This window comes from Symsagittifera roscoffensis, chromosome 2 (assembly GCF_963678635.1).
Source record: "Symsagittifera roscoffensis chromosome 2, txSymRosc1.1, whole genome shotgun sequence".
NCBI classification, from domain to species: Eukaryota; Metazoa; Xenacoelomorpha; order Acoela; family Convolutidae; genus Symsagittifera; species Symsagittifera roscoffensis.
This window is the reverse complement of record NC_087063.1, coordinates 1,932,592-1,950,192: the sequence shown is the minus strand read 5'-3', so window position 1 is coordinate 1,950,192 and position 17,601 is coordinate 1,932,592. Positions and strand designations below refer to the sequence as shown.

The window sequence follows — 17,601 nt, the reverse complement described above, 5'->3', positions numbered from 1 at the left end:
TTTTCTAACCAAATGTTTTTCGAAGAACCATAATGCATTAGAGTAGAGAAAATTATTAGGAGATCAAGCTTAGTAGTCGTCATTAACACACTTTGCATCTGCAAAAAAATGCTCTGGTCGAAAAAATAATTTGAAGGCTTTTAAAAAAATTTTTGATCTATTTGGCATCAATTATAACCAATTTTATAAAAGATTTAAATATTTGCATAAACTTTAAGTGATTTTTTTTCGAATGAAATTTGTTTGCTTTGATTGTTGAGTGATGAAAGACAAGCTAATGTAATCCACTCGTTATCAATTTTTATAATGATTTTTCTAGCCACATTTTCAACATCTACGTAAAATCGATCCCACAAAGTGATGGCAAACTTAGGGTCAAAAATACTCTTTGCTTTCCCTCTTTTATAAACCTTAACTACTAACAATAATCAGGAAAAATATGCTATAACAAAGGAAAATTGCTTTTGTTAGAAAGTTGGGCTCATTCATTATTTTGAATCCGGTACCAAAAAATGCTTTATATCTGACCTCAAATGTTTTATATTTTATTTGAATTTGTGGTCAAATGTTCTTTATGAAAAGTTTGAATATAGTAAGGATTTTCTTAAAATGCCTGTAGCAATACAATTCAAATTAGCTCTAGTTATAACAAGTGTTGCCTTGCATTATAATGCTAAAAGTAATTGAACCTATGAGGTCACGTGTCCGAGTGGTTAGCAGAACCGTCTATCTCCGATTTCTGACCAGAAATTAGTTAAATCTAGGCTATTTCTAGCTTGAAAATTTTTTTTTCGGATGGGCTCCAATCCCCGTTAATTTGCAATGTTTTGCTCCGGCTATTGTGTATACTCGAAGAGTCTTTATCTCGTTGCAGTTGAGCAGTGAACTTTTTTCTGGTTATCTATTTCCAGAAATTGTTTATTTCTAAGCAAAGAAAAGAAATAGATCATTTCTGCACAGAAAAAAAAACGAGAAAGTTTGGCTAGATAATTATAAACTTTTCTATTTAAAAAAAAACAGCTGTTGCGCACGAGATGGAGAAACTGAGGCTAATCCTATAGACATTTTTTTGTAAACAGGAGGACCAACATTGGAAAGCCAACTTGATTTTGTATTTTAAAAAATGAAAAAGTTATGTTTTTGGGGCTCTGAGTTTCTATTAGAAATATTGAGTTTTTTAACAGGCTATTGTGAATGAAATTTATAACAAATTACGTCCTCACAAAAGACAGCTGTTTTTGTTTCACTGACAACCAGAGAAAAACAACAAACAACAGTTATGTTTTCACGCCTCATGATCAATTTTTTGTTGCTGGAATTTGACCTTCTCAAATCCAAAGAATTTTCAAGAAGTTTCTAATTCACTGCAAACTATCCGATCCAGATTTTGAACTGATCGGACCTAAATGAACTGAGCTTTTTGTCGTAATGCGCAAGAATAACCTCCTGTTATTGATGGTCTTATTTCAGTTTTAACCTTTTCAGTTAATTTTTTTTTTGACTTTTTTTTACTCAAGAAACATTGAAATTGGAAAAAAGTTTAAAACATGAAATATTCAACTTGCTTCTACAGCAGCTGATTTAATTTTCAATGAAAAAAAAAAGAATTGAGGAAAATCAGAATTGAATTTCAGTTTTCAGTCTGACTTTTTGACGATCCTTCAAAAAATTGAAAAAGTTCTCCTGAGTTTCCATTTTTTCAGTATTCAGCAAAAAAACCATTCATATCATTTTCATCAGTCTTAAACTAGCTTTTCGGCGAATTATTTCAACCTCTCTTGCCCCACAAAGCGACTCTGTCATAGCATTTGTGCATCTCAGTTAGAGACCCCGCTTTCATCACGCATGACTGCAACTTAGCCGCCATTAGTTGCCTCATATTATTTTCCTGCATCAATTTTCTCTCTGGCTCGTTTTGCAGAAGGGACAAAAACCGGTGCTTTTTGTTCTCGGGAGCATCAACTCTCTCGGATCCTTCGAAGTGATGTTCTGGACAGTCGTATTGGTCAATTGGAACCATGTCTAGATCCAACTTGAAAGACTTCAGCTTTCGTTCCATGATTTCAACATCCGAAATCCGCGGGTGTCGAGTCCTTGATAGGATCCAAGCAACTTGGATTTTAAGGTTTGCAAACTCTTCGCAAAAATAGACGATGGAAAATTCCCGGTCAAGGTACAGGACGATGAAATTTGGCGGCGAATTTTTAGTGCGCGTCGGGATTTTGTGGTCGATGGAAAAAGATCCGACGTTGGATCTTCTGGCAACTTTTTGAGGCGCCTCGACTACGTTGCTCGTAAACTGCTGGCCGTCAAAACCAGTACTGTTGATGTGCAATGTCCACCCTGGAAAAAAGTTTCGCAATTTATACATTATCAGAAAAAAAAATCAATTGAAAAACCAAACAGAATACAAGTGAAAAAGCAAACATAATACAATATGCGAAAAGACAATTTCTCAATCACGGTGTTTCACAACACCAGAGCTTTAACTTTGAACCTTTTTCCAATTTTCATCTACCAATTTTGTGACGTGGACTTCTTTAGTTTTGTCGACCAACTAAAAAAAAACTTTTGTACATTATTTTTTTCGTTTTGTTGAAAAAGTATATATAGCAACTTCTGCCGAAAGCACAATTCTTATGGCTAAAAACGACCATTGTAAAAAACTTTCAAAAAAGCTATTAAATTAGCAACTGAAAAATTAAAGTTTTTATACTCTCACTGCTGCTCTTGTAAGTGGTGAAGGAAAACTCTTCGACTGTGCAAGTAGTGGGTATTTCGTTGTATTTGACATCAGCCCGTGATCTCAGCAACTCAAACCAGCGGCCTGAAAACATCTCTTCAGTCACGTGCACGGCAGCCAATCGGGGACATTTTCCCTCCATCACCACTGCAAAGGAGACGTGAACAATGTATGTCATTAGCATCACTAATGATAAAATCAATTGTCCTCTCATTGTTACAATTTTTTTCTGTATTTTTACAAAAATCTGCAAAAAGAAATGACAAAAAGAACCAGAGCTAATTTGACCCGAAATTTATTTTCAATTTCAGATCTGCCGATCAGCATCAAAATAAAAAGTAAACGGTTTAGTTTTGTATTTGGTTGATGAAAGTATTTGAGGATAAATAGCAGAAATTTGTTATATTTACTTGACAAACTTGGTTTGCACTTTAATTTAAAGAATTCTGAAGGTCACGTAGTTGCCGTAAATATGTTCAGATATGAAATTGAGACAGGAATTGATGTATTTGCTTTTAAAATCTTGACCGTTTTTGATCTTTTAGGATAAACACAAACTTTTCCATAAACTAACAAAAAATTTAATGGAAAAACGCTAGTCATAATTTCTTATATAGAAAAAAAAGATAATCACATCATTCCAGTGAAAGAAAAAGCTACCAAGCTATTTTCATTTTTCTTTTATGCACATTAAAGAAATTTCAAGCTAGACTTTTTCCATACTTGGAAATTTTATGACCAGCATTCTTTGAACCAAACATATATCTGTCAATTAGCGCAAAACGTGAAGGTTATTTTTTACTTACGATATTAATTTATCAGTAAAAATTAACAATTGTAAATATTCCTAATGAAACGAACAATAAAACCTCAATAAAAACTTTGTTCGTCCCATTTACGAGCAACGTAGTCAGAGTTAAATTTTTTTACATCGATTTTTATCTAAACAGTCAGCCTTAACCTCAACTATTAGGTAACAACCGATGTGAGAAAAATCCATCCACGTTTCTTTCTAATACAGAAAAACATTTTGGGTTAACACAGGGGCAGATCAGGGATTTTCTCGAGGTGGGGGGCAGATTTTCAGAAGTTTTCGAAACTTTTGTCGACTTTTTTTAAGGTCGACCAAATGGGTTTTTCGAGCTCTCCCAAAGCACTAAAAAAGTCCCTTTTCGCATTTTTTCGGCGCGCGCTTCGCCCTGAAAATTAGTATATTGGAAAATTTTTAGGGTCCGACACCAAAAATGGGTATCTCAAAATAGTACAACGGGTCCGTCCCTCTAAATCTGCTACTGGGTTAACCAATTAGGTGTTTAGAATATTGGTACTAGAAAAAGAAGAATTCGTAAAAATGCATACCATACAATTTCATTCAATTTTGTTCACAAATTAATGTAGCGTGGTAGCATTTTTCCATCAATGGATTGGTATGATCAACTTTTTTCTAAGCGAAACATTATATCTCAAGAAAAAACTAAAAATGCCAAGTAAACGTGAAATTTTTTCCCCTTAATCAACGGAACTTGTTTTTTAGGTTTGGAATCCGTGGTTATTTGTTTTATGACAAAACACAAAATTATTTAGCAATGTGCAAAAAAAACTTCGATTTAATGAAAAATTGGCAATCATAGAAAATTCATGATCGAAAGATTTTTTTTAGAGAATTCATGTAATATTTTGTGGGGATGTAAAATGTAGAACTGTATGACAAGAAGTTTTTCTTACATGGATTTTGTATGATAAGACGTTCTATTCAAGCGTGTAAAATGTTATTCTAAAAATGGTAATTCAGAAATGAGTTTTGCATTTATTGCACATTTCAATTGATTATTTCGATTGGCATAAAGGTAAATGTCTTGGTTTTCAATATTGCACTCGAACTGATTTATTTTTGTATTCGTTTTTCTGAAACATTCCTCTAAACTTCAATCATAGCGAAGTTTTCGGAGTATGTTTGCTAAATGGAAATGAATAAAAAAAGCAGTGACAGTGTGGGTATTTAACATAAATAAATAAACTTTGCCTTTTGCCCAATTTTTTCTTTTGGACTTTTATGTTCCGGACAAAAGCTTTTGGTGGCATTGCCGACAGTTGCATCAGCAGCAATTTGATTAATTTCAGACCAAAGATATTTGTTTGGCTTGTAGATCATTAATGCTTTGCTTACCAGCTTTCTTTTTTTGGAATGTAAATTTGCGTGCAATGAATTCTTGTTTGATAAAAGTTTGATAAAACTCGGGAATTACTTTAAGTGGTGCTTTTGATTCAGCAAAACTTGATAGAAGTAAGCTTTTTCTGTGCAAGTTTGTAACAAGAGCCATTAAGCTAGGCTAGTCAGAAGTTCACACTCGATGTGAAAAGAAAAAAATCAATTTAAATGACAGCATCAAGCAGTCAAGCAGTACAAGGTAGGTGTTTCTCGGACCAACTCACAAAATAATCAGCTGAGTCTATTATTACTGAAATTTCAATTTTTTTTTGGGTTAAATGTCTCACAATTTGACTTTGAACATTACTAACGTTACTTCAAATAATTTTGATATTACCTCTTGATTTTCGATTTTTTTAAAAACTCAATTCACTTTAAAAAAAGAATAACAATTTCTAAAATAAAAGGTTTTTTTAAACTTTTTTCAAATTTCTTGATTGTTTCTCTGAATTTTTTTTCACTTAAATAACCTATGAATCCAAAAAGTAACATTACCTATTTAACCAGCCAGACTTGGAACTCCATCTGCAAATGTGGTTTTAAATTTTGATAGCTGAAATGTTGGACTCAGAAGGATGTATTATTTCCTTAAATAAAGTATAACCACTTCACGATGTCATTTTTTTCGACTAGCAACTGTAAATCTCGAAAAATTTGTATATTTTTTTACATTTTTTATTGAAACTTTTCTAACCGTAAAATGGGATCCAAAGTGTTCACTAGATCGAAACTTAATTTAGCACTTTCGCCTTAATTATCTCCCGTCAAGTTTTCATTTCATAGAAAAAAAATGATATTTTTGGCAGTTTTGCCGAAAAACAGAGTATCATGATTTTCTTATTTCAAACAAGAGAAATTTGGCCTACAGTTAATTATTGATCCTCTTAAGAGTTCCGTTACTTATAAAAAAATTAAGGGATTTGAAATAACTCGAGTGTAATTGGGTTATAAGCGTCATGTTCGTCGAGTTTCCTTATCCAATTCAATTCACCTTTATTTAGAAAAAAAACGATAACAATGGTAAGAACAAATGCTTTGATTACACTTTTTATTCAGTTTCTTCAGTTTTTTGAGTTTTCTCACTTAGATCAAGAAAAAATTCCGAATTGTAACAATTATCATTCAACCAACCAGATTTGGATTTTCAGCTGCAGATATGGTTTTGAAATTTAATAGCAGAGAATCAGAAGAACGAAAAATTTGCTTAGATATTGTATCAACCACTCCATGAAATGATTTTTTTGTCTAGATTTTTTTGTATCCCGAAAATAAATTTGTTTGTTCGGACCATTTGGGAACTCGGATGTCTTCTGATTATTTTTTTTCACGCAAAATCAGCTACCACAAATAATCTTCGGAGCGAGTTGAGTGACATGAATTCTAAATGAATTCCGTGTCGAGACAAACCGGTTTGAAATTTTTGATTTTTTGTCAAGTTTCAAGCGAGTAAAGCGAGCAAGCAGGCTCATAATAGTTTATTTTTATAGGTTAAAAGCTGAAACGGTTAAAAGCTTATAAGTAAAATTAGTTTTTTTTGAGTTTTTTATTGCTTTTTTCTTTAAAAAATCAGACGTTCAAACAAAACAACACAAAACTTCAATAAAAAAGAGAATTTTTAGTCATTTTTCTGCATTTCTTTTTTCTAAATTGCTTATTTTATTATGACTGTCGAATATTTCTAAGCTCTAGTTTTTTGTTCCGATTCTATCAGCACACCACGCAGAAAACACAACTAATTTGAAAAACTTTTTTTATTAGTATGGTCGGAAAAATCTGTGCTATTTGCATATTTTTATTTATTTAACTTTTAATTTGTAACAAATTTTTCTAACCCTAAATTTGGGATTCAAAAAGTTGAAAATTTTTGTTCTGAGTGAAGTTTGCCGTCTTAATACGAAGCACGCTACTGATTGAATTGCTGTTACAATATTATTTATATAATTTTCGACTAGACGAGGCACGTGTCCGAGAAAAGGCCAAAACCTGATTGTTTTCAGAGGCCCAAACAAATTATTCATGTGCACAACGAACTTTTGCTTTATTATTTGCCTTGAAAACTGAATAAAATCTAGTTGTAAACATCAAAAAGACATTTAGATTTAATTGAAATGAACTGATTGCAATGATATTGAAAAGTTTTTTTATAAAACAAAAAAATGGCGGTTGATGTCAATTTGGTTCAGTTTATTAACTATCTGTAATTCTAGTTTCAGCGTCGATTAATTCATTGATGGTTGTCGGGTATGTTGTCGATCGCTCGATTCCTTTTGTTAAAATCTCCTGTAATTCCTCGTCGTCGTAGCAACCGTTTTCCTCGTAATAAATTTCATCGTAATCGTTAATCGATATGATAGACTGAGCATTTGGACAAGGCGCCGATTTCTGAATCATCAAGGAATTTTCCGGAACATTCGAGAATTTTCCATTGTCCGCAATTGGTTGAAATTTATCGGGCTCACGTGAAATTAAATTTGATTTGGAAAACTGTTCTAGATTTTTTGAGCTGAAAACATCGGCAGTTGATTGGTAGTTTTTGATAATCGGTGCTAATTTGATTGAAGATGATTCGCTAGAATTTTGACTACTGTTCGACCCGATAAAACTTTGAAACTTTTCGTTCTCTGCCAACTGCGGCAACGAAATTGAAGCTGACATATCAAGTGACGCATTCAGATAGTCCAAAGTGCTCTGATTTTTAGAAATGCCCCATAAGTTAAGAGGTTTGATCAGACTGTCAGGAGGCTGCGGTTTAATCCCAGCCCCTCGTTTTTTCCCGACTGCACTCGTAAAAGCCGAAGTTGACGAATCTCGGTTTACGAGTGATGAGGGAATAGCAGTCCCGTTTTGTTCTTCTTTGTTCTCAGATTTGTATTTCGAATTACAATTATTTGAAATGGATTCAGGATCCATTTGCATTTTTGAAGTATATGAATTGTTGGAGATTGAACAAGCAGCTTCTGAAGCTTGGCGATTGTTTTCAGTTTGGCTGGTCTTAGAAATTGTTGGTTCGTTGTAGATACCAGTAAAATAAAGGTCGGAGCAGAAGTTTTTGAAGTTATTGCTCAAGTTCCCATTTTTGTTATTCACGCCTTTTGTTTGCTGAAAAGACAAATAATTACCACAAAGTTACAATTTGCGCCAAGTCAAATCTAAACAATAGTGTGGGAATTATGAAAAGAAGGCTTAAAACAGGCCGGAAAAATAGGGAAAACTGAATGAAATTTCGAACATTTCCCAGTTGATAAAGTTTATCTGCGAAAAGTTTCCTGAAAGGTTGCAGAGTTGTTCCGAAGTTGTAAGCTATCTGAAGTTATTGGTTTGAAGAAAATATTTTACATGTGTTCGCCGCTGAGAAAATTGCAGTCAGATTTCCGTAATTTTGATAAAACAAGATCCCCTGAAAGATCCAGGGCTAATTTGAACCGTATGACTCTAGACAGGGTCAAATTTAAACTTGAAACAAGGATAGCCTGTTACTCTTGCGAGTAGCATTTTCTCAACATCCATACTGAAAGCAATATAATCCACCCAAGATTTCCATGCCTACCAACTCATCATCCACGATGCTTTTTTTGCAATATAATATTGCTAAAATATTTTTTATTGAATTCATTTTTTTTGTTTTTTTTCTGAAACAAGTATAAAAAGGAAATTGGATCAAAAAGTTCTACTATTTTAGAAATTCTTATTAGATTTGTGAGAAATTTCTGCTATCTTACAGCTTTCTTTTTAAAAAAACTCTAAAATTATTTTCTTAAAATTCAGAAAAATTGCCTTAACACTTTGACAGATAAAAACAGATAAAAACCAACTTAGTAAAACTTTCATTTTTTTCAAGTTTAAATGACCTGATCTTAACAAAAAAAATCAAATATCAAACCGCGAAAAAAAAGAACTTAAAGCAAAAAGCGAAAAAACAAAAAAGTAGCAAAAAATCATCACTACCTATAAAAGAGTCTGAACTAAGTTGAAAAAAAAAAAAACGTTTGGATAGATTTGTTTCGAACTGAATTTTTAACAAGCAGTATCAACAATAATGTTTAAGTTTGAAATTTCCGTAAATTTTGAAGGTAATGTCGAGAGACAAGAAAAATAATCAAAGTTTGTTGACCGGAAAGTAAAACTGAATTTCAGCAAGATCGAAGAGGCTCCAATCTCTGATGAATTCAATTTCAAAATTAAATTAACTACAAAAGTAAACCCTTTATGATAATGGGATTTCAGTTGATTGAACAAATGGATTTTGCGAAACAAACAGCTGTTTTTTTATTCCTGATAGCTGAAATTTAATTTCGGTAAAAAAAGGATATTACTAGAGGCTCTGGCTTTGAAGGGAAAAAAGCGGATTGATCTTCAGTGGCAAAAATAACAAATCTAATTATTGAAAAGACTTTATAACTTCAGTTCAATAACCTCATTTTGGTGATTTTGTTTTTAAATGTTGCTTCCCAAAATTAGAAGGTATCCGGAAATAATTTTTCGATTCTGTCTTTTTGATTGTAAAATGGTCGTCTTATTGGGTCGAGTCATCTCGCCAACTAAATCATAGAAACTTGCTTTAGATGTTGTATTGTGTTTAAATCGATATTTGCTTTCCAATGGAGCTATAGTAAAGTTTATACTAGCGGGTTGCTTGCTTACTTTGACACTTTTTTAAACCAAAAATGGATATGAAACAAGAGCAAAAATGGGTACAAACCAACTTTACAAAATTAAGTCCCCAAGGTTCAAAAATCGACATCAACCCAGCAGATTTGAGTTTTTTGGCACATATATCATTTGATCCATTCCGCTAATTGTTTATGCTGTTTGATTTTGCGAGGAAAACAAAAGTAAAACACACCCGTATACAATGTTCTTCCCCATTTTTCAAATGGTCGTAACAAAAAAACAACTTATGCTCGGTTATTACATGATTTTGAAATTGTATCAGAATTAGGTAAATTAGACGCAGACTGCCGAGTAAAAATCAACTTTTACCGATGTAAAAGTTCTATAAAATTTAGAGTAGCTTTTTTAATTTCACAAATGGATTCACGCTAATTAAAGTCAATTGAAATGGTTTGTTTTAGCTACCTTTTGATATTAGAAATTAACATAAGCACCAAGCCGTTGATAAAGGTTCATTGAACGCTGTTGAAGAAAAAAAACAGATGGGCTTAAAGCTCTTTGAATTTCATAGAATAATCTATAATTGGCCCCTTTTTTGATGAAACTAATCAAATTTGAGGAAACTGGCTCAATAGACAAACTTTGGTTTTCACTGGGCAATCTGAAAATTGAATTCATTTTCGAAACTAAAAATTGATCTAATTTTTCTGCTTTTTACACTTTTGCTGTTCAATAGAGAACTTTGCTTTCCCTTTAACGGAGAATATGAATTGAACTAAAAAAAAATCAAAATCAAATCGTGAAAAAATCAAGCCGAGCTTCCCGATTAAAATAACGGGAAAAAATCCTCACGACCTATACAATAGTCTGAACTATGTTCATTGATTCTTAATGTTGAAGGAGAATTGGTGGCTGAAACAAAATCAATTATAAAGATTTGGCATTGTGAAAAACAAATCTTCGGAACAATCATCCTAGCGCTTCTAAAGCACTAGGAATTGCAAAAACTCAAAAAAAAAGAACAATTTTTATTTCCCATGTTTGGCTATAGTTTTGAAGAAAGACTGTAGTTGATAAGTTTTTCACTAGGATTACTGAAGTCATTGATACTGTCTGCTCCAAACAGTCATATAAATTTAGAAGTATCCTATATTCTAAGAAAAAAAGGGTAGCCGGTTACTGTGCAAGTAGCACAGAAGATTCCGACCATGTTCTTAAATAAAAACTTAAATAAAAAAAATATTCAAGTTTTTATTTAAGTTAGTTTTCTTTACCGCGGCGTGATGAAAAGATCCCAAGAAAGCCTGAAAAATAGATTTTTCCGACAAGCGCAAAAAAGTAGTGCAAAGGTTTTTTGTCAAAAAAAGACACACAAGAAAACTTAGATTCTTTTGCAGAAAATTTCTTAATTGTTTGAAATTCTTTATTTAAAAAAAATGGCGCTCGAAATATCTCAAAAAAAATTTACTAAGGTGTCCTGGCCAATCCTCTATGACAAGTCTGTTTGCTTGCTTTCTTTGATCGAAATTAGACTTAAAACTGAAAAAAAAAATCAAACCTGTTTTTCTCGACACTCGGACAATTTTTAAAAAGTTTTTTTTTAATTTCATTCAAATCAGGATTGAAAGGAATTTAGTATGACATAATATTCTCTGACTTTTGTTGTGAATTGTTTCATTATGAAACACAATAGTCCTGCTCGCTTACTTTAATTGCGCAAAATTAGACCAGAAAATAAAAATTTCAAAATTTTTTTCTCGATAATGAGAAAAATTGTTCAAAATATTTTAATTTCGTTCGAATCACGACTGAAAAGGCAAATAAACATAAAAATTAAATTCCACATTCGAAACTAGAAATCACTCATGTTTTTTTGCGTCTTTTCCACGTTCGTATTTGGAGAGTGCTATTTGGCTATTTACATCACTTTCGGCTGATGACTTTCAATTAAACTCAAAAAGTGCATACATATCTAAGTGCATCAATATTTAAGATTTTTTCCTTAAAAAATCAGCAAAACCTATATATGAGTCTTCACCACGTTCTTTACTTTTCAAAACACACACAAATTTGAACCCCCCCCCCCCCCATTTTTCAATTGGTCGGATCAAAAAAAAAACATTCGAAAAGTAAAAATTTAGTTTCCAAATTGTTGTCGAAAATGTAGTTCTATTTATAAAGCAGATGGCATTTTTTCTTTCTTTTCAACTGTTTCTTTTTCAGGGAAAACTAGAAAAACTAGACTCACCAATGGATTTCAGATGCATGCAAGTGATAACATTAGAGCATTTTCAATTGTGATTTAATTGATTTTTAAATTGTTCTTTATCTTTTCTTAGTTTCGAGAAAACTTTGCAGGGAAAATTTTGTTTTTCAATAACTTTTTAAAGCAAGTAAAGCAAGTATTTTCTTTTGGAGGCTTGGAAAAAAATTGGCATGAAAACAAATTTTTTGAAACTTTACTCAGCATTTCTGGCTCGAAATCTCCACAAATAAAAAAACATAAAAAATTTCACATAAATTCAGTTACGCTTTTGTTCAGAGCTATGCCAGGATAGTTGTAGATAAATGATACCAGGATGACATTTTCCAAGGTTAGTTTGTTTTTATTTCGCTCAATTTTTCATACGCGCAAAAACACAGCACAAATTTAAAAAGTTAGAATAAAATTTTTTCATCTAAATAATTTTCAGTGGTCAGAACCTTCTGATTAACTTGCAATTAAACCAGCTACACTCATTTTTGTATTAAATTTTGTTTTATTTTAGAAAAGGGAAATCAAATTATTTTAACTGCAAGAATAGGAGGAAACTGTAGCTCATATGGTATTGGAATTAAATTACCCGGGTTGACCTCCATAGACCGAAAATGCTAATCATACAATTTCATACACTTAGTCTATGGAAAAATGCTAGTCATACAAATTTCATAACTTTTTGCTAATTGAGTTTAATCGAACTTCAAAAGTATTTAATAGTTGTTTTGGTATCGAAATTAGTATCTCTTCATAAACAAAGGAAAAAAATGGTATGAAAAAAATGCTAATCATACAATTTCCTTATATATGGAAATAGTATGATTAGCATTTGTTTTTGAATTTTTTGTGAAAAAAAGCTTTGAACAATCAATTCAACTGCTGGCAAAAAATTTAAGCGTTTTTTGGGTTGCTACAACCGAAAGCTTTGTTTTTTTTATTTTTGTTTTCTGAAAAAAAAACACTAGTCATACAATTTCCATATATTTTTTTGATTTTTTTGACTAGTATTTTTAAAATTGCCCCCAAAAACTTTTTTTTTTTGGTTTTTTCAACCGCAATATGATTTTCGTGTTCAAACAAACTTTTTTGAAAAAAAAATATTGCATGCAAAATTTAATTTTTTGTGTGTATAACGTAATCCTGGATATACTAATATTGGATTTTTTTTTCCTTTTCGGTTCATAACTTTTTTCAAAAACGCTTAAAACTCCTCTTTCTTTTGTATGACATGTTTTTGTATGCCTTGATCAATGTCTTGTAATTTAAAAAATCAATTTTTAGAAATAATCATCTTTGAAAATTATTGCCAAAATTTAAAAGTTCATTACTATCTCTATACTATTTGTGTAAGACATAAGTAACACATATCAGGCTGTTTCCAATGCATTATTAATGCAAGACGGCCAAACCTTTGGTTACTACGTTTGAGTAATCAAGGTTTATGTCATTTGTGTTCAGTTACGAACAAAACCAAAAAATTTTGAGAAATTAAAATGTAAAAAATCAATATTTTTGGTGTATGGAAAAATGCTAGACATACAATTTCCATTATGAAAAAATACTAATCATAGACCTTTCATGCAATTTTCTGTACGTATGGAACTGCATGGAAAGTGTATGACTAGCATTTTTCCATATATGGAAATTGTTTGACTAGTATTTTTGGTCATCCCGGGTACCGTTTTGTTCTCTCATCAAACGTAACGTAGTTAGGTCAGAAAAACTAAAAAGTTCAAACCATTTTTTTCAATCTGAAACAAAATTTTGTTTTTTGTATTTTTGAATCACCATTGAGATTGTTTTAATATGATAGCTCAATTTACCGCCTGTTATTTGATAAGGGTTTTCTTCGACGTAGTCATGATCGGTTGAAAAAGCTACCCTCTGCCACAGGACTTTTGCCTTTTTTAAGTGTTTTCTGAAAAATGCGCCAACACTGAAACTTACTCAATGTTTTTGAAAACAAAATACCTTGCATAATAAAAATAATTTTTAGACTTTTTCAATCGAAAGCTCAACTGACGCAAAATGATAACCGGCAAAAAGTGTTGTTGAATTCAAAGCATAAATTCCATCTAATTGTTATGAAAAATGGTAGAATTTTAATCAGAAACTTCTCGTATGACAGACTAAGTTTTTTTTCAAATAACAAATTTAGAATAGAAAGAGGAATGATTAACTCACTGATAAGTGTGACGATTTGTTTCCGTTATCTGTTGTCTGATGACTTAATTTGTCTTCATAAACACCAATCAATCTTTTTTCCACGTTTACTTTTCGCAATTTTGGAATATTGAGTTTGACGTGAGTATGGTCCGGAAGGTGATGCTTTGATTGATGTGTTTTGATTGCTAAAATTGGTGGATTCTGATCAAACAAGTCATCACTTTCACTCTGAAGGTGTCTTAAAGCTGGGTTGAAGGAACTTTCCTCTTTTTTGATAGTGGTTAATTCCACATCCAAAGGGATTGAATTCTTTTCCTTTTCAAGCGACGCGTGTGGTACAATTCTACAGCTCTCGCTGGAGCTTAAAACTGTAATGGGGCTATTTTCTCCGGCCTCTGCTGGTTTATAGCTGTGAGATGTAATTGAATTTGCGCCCCGGTAAATTTTCTTTTCATCAAAAGCGACGTCTGGGCTAATTTGCAGCAGCGGGGATCTCAAGGAAGGGCTTACTTCATCTGAAAAATTATCCACTTTTAGAAACAAACTCCATCAAAAGTAGTCCAGCCCATGTGGAGCACTTTTTAGAAGTAAACAATATATTTTTTATTTATACCAAAGTTTGTCAAAGTAACAGTGCACTTTAGGTTAAAAATAAATACTATTGAATAATAAATGACTTTGCCCAGTTTTTGACGAAAAGATTGAGGGAATCAATAAATTCACAAACAAATTGACACATATGAACTTTTAATGCAAACAAACTACCAAAAATAGTTCTGGTAAAAAATAAAGTGGTTGACTTTAAATAATCTTACCAAGTAGTTTGCAGTGGGCAGAAAAGTCCTTGAAATCCGAGGAAACTATTGATTTACCAATTTCTGATAAATCTTTGCGCAGGCTCTCAGACTTAATATGCTCCTGTGGGCTTTGATTTAAATCCCCCTCCTTCTTTTGAAAGGAGCCCCGGTCAAATTCTATGCTATTCAAATCTGGTCCCAATTCTGACTTTTCCTTCAAGAATGCAGCTGATTTTTCCAATTCACTGCAACGTTTTTCACCGCAGCCATGAATTTGTTCACGCGTGTTTTCGGTATTTTTCACCTCCAGGTCGCAATTTTGTTCACATTTTTCCGCTGTGTTGCTTTCAAACTGATCACGTTGAATACCTTCACTGATTGGTAAGTTAGGTGAAAGTGAAGTTTTCACGCTGTCATGTCTATTATGGTTGCTATCTTCGCGTTGCAAAAGAGGCTCCAAGCATCTTGCCGCAGCCAAGCTGAAATTTAGAGAAAAAATGCAGCTTAAAGAATGCCAATAAATCCCGAGGGATAACAGAAACAAAAAGAGGAAAAACGGCCACTTTGTTTAATGTAATTTGTATGATAAACGAAACGTGCGTGATTGCAACATAAAGTTGACGATTTCTCTCTACCGAAAAGTAATTTTCAAAACCCGATTGGACGAATAAAAACAAAATTAGTATTTAAAAACAAGGATATTTTGTTTTATTTTTAGTTTTCAGGTTTTATGGCATTAAAAAAGAGTGCATTTAACCAGGGGCGGATCAAAGATTTACCCGAAGGGGGCGGATTTTAAAAACAAAGTTCGAACTTTTTTAGGCCGACCAAATTGATTTTCTGAGCTCTCCCAAATCACTATAAAGACGCTATTTTGACAAAATTTCCAAAAAAAGCGTTTTGAAGCACTTTCTAGAAAATGTCCAAAACACAAAAATCTCGTTTTTTTCGGCGCGCGCTCTCCCTCAAAATTAGAATATTTTGGCGCCGAAGACGCTTTTGGAGAAATTTTAGTCAGCCAAAAATGAATATCTCAAAATAGTACAAACGGAGGACCATTTGGGTCGGCAGGGGGTCCAATTCCTGAGGGGGGGAGGGCTGTGCGTCAGACCCTCCTCCTCCTTCCCCCTAATTCCGCCCCTGCTTTTAACTACAAACTATTTCTGTGAATTTTCATAACAGATTTGGAATCGAGTCAAGGAAAAGAAGACAAAAGTTTTTCCGCTCGAATCCATTAATCAATGAGCAGATTGCTCAGAAGTTTTTTAAGACCCTTAATGCATAGATAAATTTGAAATTATAATAAGTTTGAGCCCTTTTAAAGTGATTAAAGCAAGAAGAAGATTCTCAACAAGATTCTCTGCATTTATTCGATCATTTTTTGATAAAACATAATCCCATTCCAAAGTCCGTCCAGGTTTTTATGTTAATACTTCAGAAAAGTACTAATTTAAAAGTTATCAAACATAGCCAATCGAAGATTGGAAAAGAGCAATGAACGCATTTAATCATAAAAAAAACACTGGCTTTCTGAAAAAAAATCTCTCAAAGAAAAAAAAATAGATGCCTTTCAAGCTCTTTGAATTTCTATAACAATTTATGATTGGCCCTTTTGAGAAACTGGATCAATAGGTAAAGTTTTATTCCGCTGAGAAATCTTTAAAATAAAATCCGCTTTCGAAACTAGAAATCGTTCACGTTTTTTCGCGCAATTTCCGCCTTCGAATTTGGAGAGTGCTATTTAGGTCACTTTCAGCAGATGAATTTCAATTGAACTCAAAAAGTGCATTATATCTAAGCGCATCAACATTTAAATTCAAGTTTTTAAATCCTCGATTCAAAATTGTAAATTTTTTTGACGTTCGTTGGAAAAAAAAACCGGTATCATACTCAATTCCTGAGCTATAGCGGCGAGGGTCTGAAAGAACGACGTCACCCATTGCATTTAATTCAACAAGGACAGCACGTCTCACAAAAATGGATATTGACCTGCAATCAGAAGCACATATAATTGATTAATTAGCGACCAAGAAACTTAATTTTTGATGATAACTGGGATTATTTAGTTGTAGGAGGAAGCATAAAAGAGAGCCATTTGGGTAGCCTAAAAGACCATTTGTTTTTTCTTTCAAGATAGCATTCCTACGATGTCAACTCGACCAACAAGCGATTAAAAAAAAATGATGCTTAAGCGTTATTTATAGTTCGATTTTTCTCTGAAGAAGGGTTACTTTCCTGTAGTTTTAAACATAGAAAAAATTTGCTGCTGTCTTTTCGTGTGCAAAACGATGTGAACTTTAAAATTCACAAAATAAACCATCAGTTTGAATGCATATGCGTTTCAAAAAGAATAAAATTTTCAGGGTTGATATTACTATATTTTACAAACTCCCCGCAGAATCACATTGAATTTTTTTAAAACCACGAGGAGCATCTCTTTCATACGAATGAACCTGAATCTGATTTCCTAAACTGATGGGGTTTCAATATCGGCACTTTAGAGTCCAAGCAAGCTTCAAGATCAAAATTGACCCTTTAAACAGCTTCTGCGCAAATTTTGTGAACACTGACCCGAACACATATTTTCCATTCTAAAATTTTCGCCTGAGTGATTGCAAGCTTGAATAAAAATCACATGCTACACTCAACTATTTCAGATCACTTTTTTTTACATCAAGTTGTGATTAGTTTAATTTTCTTGAAACTCCGGAGAACAACTTTTGAAATCTTTAAAAACTTTCACGCAAAAACAACAAATTAAGTTTTTTATTCTTAAATTTAAATTGTCCGCACTTCATACTTTTGAAAAAAATTGATA

The 17,601-nt window shown here is 32.5% G+C and overlaps 2 protein-coding genes across 5 annotated transcripts in view; both read right to left on the bottom strand.

The window, feature by feature from the left end:
• Window positions 1-1,646: 1,646 nt before the first annotated feature.
• On the bottom strand, window positions 1,647-3,124 carry LOC134840151 (uncharacterized). 2 transcript variants are annotated; one of them, XM_063855856.1, is made up of 2 exons: window positions 2,717-3,124; window positions 1,647-2,343 (listed from the first exon to the last, which is right to left on the bottom strand). In XM_063855856.1, the coding sequence occupies exons 1-2, from the start codon at window positions 2,955-2,957 to the stop codon at window positions 1,769-1,771; spliced, it is 816 nt and encodes a 271-aa protein (XP_063711926.1). In that variant the 5' UTR covers window positions 2,958-3,124; the 3' UTR covers window positions 1,647-1,768. The 2 variants fall into 2 exon arrangements, with proteins under 2 accessions (XP_063711926.1, XP_063711927.1); XM_063855857.1 differs by having other exon boundaries at window positions 2,723-3,124.
• Window positions 3,125-7,068: 3,944 nt separating this feature from the next.
• The window catches only part of LOC134839579 (uncharacterized), a 72,475-nt gene continuing 61,942 nt past the window's right edge, over window positions 7,069-17,601 (bottom strand). For all 3 annotated transcript variants that reach the window (XM_063855180.1, XM_063855179.1, XM_063855178.1), the window contains exons 8-10: window positions 14,802-15,262; window positions 14,005-14,501; window positions 7,069-8,051 (exon numbers count right to left, since the gene is read on the bottom strand). In XM_063855180.1, coding sequence (XP_063711250.1) covers window positions 7,140-8,051; window positions 14,005-14,501; window positions 14,802-15,262 — 1,870 coding nt within the window. In that variant the 3' untranslated portion in view covers window positions 7,069-7,139. The remainder of the gene's footprint in view (window positions 8,052-14,004; window positions 14,502-14,801; window positions 15,263-17,601) is intronic.